This window comes from Aptenodytes forsteri, unplaced genomic scaffold (assembly GCF_000699145.1).
Source record: "Aptenodytes forsteri isolate BGI_AS27 unplaced genomic scaffold, ASM69914v1 Scaffold269, whole genome shotgun sequence".
Lineage (NCBI taxonomy): Eukaryota > Metazoa > Chordata > Aves > Sphenisciformes > Spheniscidae > Aptenodytes > Aptenodytes forsteri.
The window spans coordinates 215,387-218,907 of NW_008794418.1; the positions used below are offsets into that span (position 1 = coordinate 215,387).

Here is a 3,521-nt window from a genome sequence, read left to right on the forward strand (position 1 = left end):
TAGAGTCAGACTACAACTTCCCCAAGTTTTTACTGACATAGTCACTCTTCCAACTGGATTTTTTTTTGCAAGTAGAAATAATGACAATAAATAATAATAATAATAATAATAATAATAATAATAATATAATAATAATTGTTATTTGACCATTTGCCCAGGCTGCACAAATGGCCTTTGCACATGCTCAAGAGACAGCTTGCCATCCAGTGCATCTCAGCATGCACTGGCTAAATATGGTACTCATGCTCATATTTCTGTACAAGATATCCTGGGTCAAAGTTGAGGATCCCTGGCTTGAAAAGAAGTAGATCAACCATCCACTACTTCTAACATCTTCTCTAAATTATCTCTTATTACTGGTTACCCCATCCACACTGTTAGCTGAAGTCAGATGTCTGCTTACATCTTTAAGAGAGACTGTCTAACACAGCCTATGGCGCTCTTCTGTTTTTCACCAATACCTATTTCCTGCCCTGTCACTCTCAAACTTCCTGTCTACAATGTTGGACTGTCTATCTACAAGACTCCACTGCTGGAACAGCATGTGTCTTCAACAGGTCCCCAGCTCACACAAACTATACTCCACCTACACAACATTAGCACTTTGAAAGATTCCTTCCAGTTACAAGCATTGAGGACATGCAAAGGTCTGCAACTTACTCACTTGGAGAATACTTGTTAAAATCCCTTCTCAGCCTTGGGCCCTATACCTTCCTGAAAGTGTAGCTGATAAACTACATGAGAACCAACGCCATCAAATGAAGTACTCTGTTCCCAAAACAGTCAGCACAGACGCTTCTGTTTGAGATGTAGCAACCCTGGCAATAATAGATATTGAATAATCTGTTTTATCCTTCTTCCACTGAGAGTGAAGAGGTAATTTACTATTACTGACCAAAGCAGAAACTGAAAAATTATTAGATATCTGGTCTAATCTTCCATATATGGAATACTTGAGTAACAAAATAAAATAATCCCAATAAAATTTAAACATGTTCCTAACATAGGTCAAATGTAGAAATTCTAGATGACACTTATCTGTAACACTTTTCATTCTTCTTGCAGCTCTTCGATACTTAGCCTTAATTTTTGTGACAGGAAGTTTCTCTTGGACCAGGGAGCCTGGCTATGTGAAGTGTTAAGAACAGGATAATACACAAATTCACTTGCTCTTATGCAACAACTCGTTATTCTGTGAGAAGAATCCAACGATGTAGAAGTAAGATGATGCACTTCATATGCAATAGCACAGCCCAGACTCACTCCCTAACGCTAAGACAATTTGGAATTTGATTTCAGTGGTTTGAGTTTACTGTTTCAGTGAAACATGTCAGGATTGGGTGTCTATCCATTCATGATTGGATTTACCAAGAGATGAAGCTACTTTAAGGGATACAACAATTTGACTTTTTATTTAGCTTTATGGAAGGCCTAGATTAGATTACTACTAACAGGACACTTACTGACTTCTAAGCAAAACAGACTATGCCCCAAAGACTAAGCAAAGTTCAACTTGAAGGACATCTTGTAGATCAAGAACTCCCATCTTCCCGTCTCCCTTTTCCACAATCTACCTGTGTCAAAAAAAGCGTGTCAAAAAGAAGCCAAGAGATGGAAAACTCATACAAGCATTCTCCAAGTCACCTCACTAAGATGGGGATAAGGAACACTAATTTCTTATTGCTGGGAACAGACCAGCTCTTATCTGCCCAGAATAGATTGCTTTAGAAGGAAAAGGGTATAGAACCTCCTTTGAAGCATTGGTTACTTTCCATCAGACACAGAACTCCAAAGTGCTGTTTTGAACCCATCTAGAAATATCCGTATGTACTGGACTATGGTTTAAGAACTACTGCTCTGCAGAAACATGGGTGGCGAGGAGCAGACAGTCTGGCAGAAGCAGACTAACCCAAAGTTTCATAACAAAATACGTAAGTCTCCTAACAGCAGATGTCACTAACAAAGTCAAAACTAACTAATGTAGGTTCAGAACATACGTGAAGATGGACCGCAAAACATCCCAAAGAGCAGACAGCAAAAGTGCAGCTAGGAATGCTCTGAACAAGTCAACGTGCCCAAAACACACAAAGCAGACTGGCATATGCATATAGCACAGCAAGCACTGAACTCTGACGTACCTGTCCAAAATGTGCAGGGTATCCCAGCATGTGCATATACAGCAGCTTTGCCACATTTCTGCATCGGTATGTGTTATCTTCCTCTCGGAAGGATGACCGGATAGCAGCACATTCCTTTTGGATCATCTCACGCTCTTCTGCCTGGGTTCTTGCTGTCCGGATGGTCCGGATCAACTCCCGCAGTCTGATGGGGGCTGGCATCCTCTGGGAGAAGAAAGAGATCTGTAAACCTTGTACTGTACCTAAAGGCTTCATAATGGTCTCATACTTTCACTTTTTTTTCTTCTTTCTCACCCTACAATTATATAGGTAGAAGAATTAAGAAAATGCGGACTGCTTCAGTAGCATGGTTAAAAGTAAACTTGAAAACCAGAGGAATTCATTGAACCTCACATTTGCTTTTCCAGAACATTAGAAACAGGAATCGCTATGCTTTGAGCTAGCTGTCAGGTGAACACAACATGACTCCCCACCTGAAACAGGCAGAAATGGCACTCTGCAAGGTATGCTCTCATATTCACATCATCTGCCTCTCCAGAAAAGTCAGGCTCCAAAGAGAGTTGATCCCAAAATCATGACAGCTTGGGACAGAAATCCTCTACAAAAAGCAGTGCTGTTTAATAATTTGCACAAAATTTCATACAAGTGTTTCAGATAGCCATGCTTCAAAAATCCTGCAAACGTGTGCCAGACTTCCTTCTAAGAGGCTTCGAAGTCAGCAGAAAAAGCAGATGGAAGAGCAATCCTAGTTGTGTGGATATTTCAGAGAATCTTCTTTTAAAAATAAATAAATCAAGTTGACACCATCCCTTTATTACACACCAAACAGAACAATCCTTTCCAAAACAAAACCCTAAACTAAAGCTGCTGGGGGAGGGGAACCTCAATCCATCCCACTCCTACCAGTTTAATGCCAGTGCCAGCAATAAATGCCCAGAGCCTGGAGAAGGATCACAGGTCAGCAGGAGAGCACCTGAAGAGCAGCACGAAAGAATTCCAGCCACTCCAGCCAGTAAGTCAGCTTAATCTGGGGGCCTGACTTAAATGCCTCTATGCAAATGCACGCAGCATGGGGAATAAACAAGAGGAGTTAGAGAGGTGCGCATGCCTGCAGGGCTATGATCTTATTGGCATCACGGAGACATGGCGGGAGTGTTGGAATGGAAGGATACAGGCTATTGAGGAAGGACAGGCAGGAGAGACAAGGAGGGGGTGTCACCCTCTATGTCAATGACCAGCTGGAATGCATGGAGCTCTGCCTGGGGATGGATGAGGAGCCGACCAAGAGCTTTTGGGTCAGGATTAAAGGCAGTACAGGTACGGGTGACATTATAGTGGGGGTCTGCTACAGGCCACCCAAACAGGAAGAACGAGGGGATTAGG

General features: G+C 42.0%; 1 protein-coding gene across 3 annotated transcripts in view; it reads right to left on the reverse strand.

Annotated features, from left to right (window-relative positions):
- Window positions 1–2,340, reverse strand: part of AP1G1 (adaptor related protein complex 1 gamma 1 subunit) — a 36,628-nt gene extending 34,288 nt beyond the window's left edge. For all 3 annotated transcript variants that reach the window (XR_658077.2, XM_009289429.2, XM_009289428.2), the window contains exon 1: window positions 2,139–2,340. Coding sequence is in view for 2 of the 3 variants with exons in the window: in XM_009289429.2 (XP_009287704.1) it covers window positions 2,139–2,339 (201 nt within the window). In the remaining variant the exon portion in view is untranslated. The remainder of the gene's footprint in view (window positions 1–2,138) is intronic.
- Between the last annotated feature and the right edge of the window lie 1,181 nt (window positions 2,341–3,521).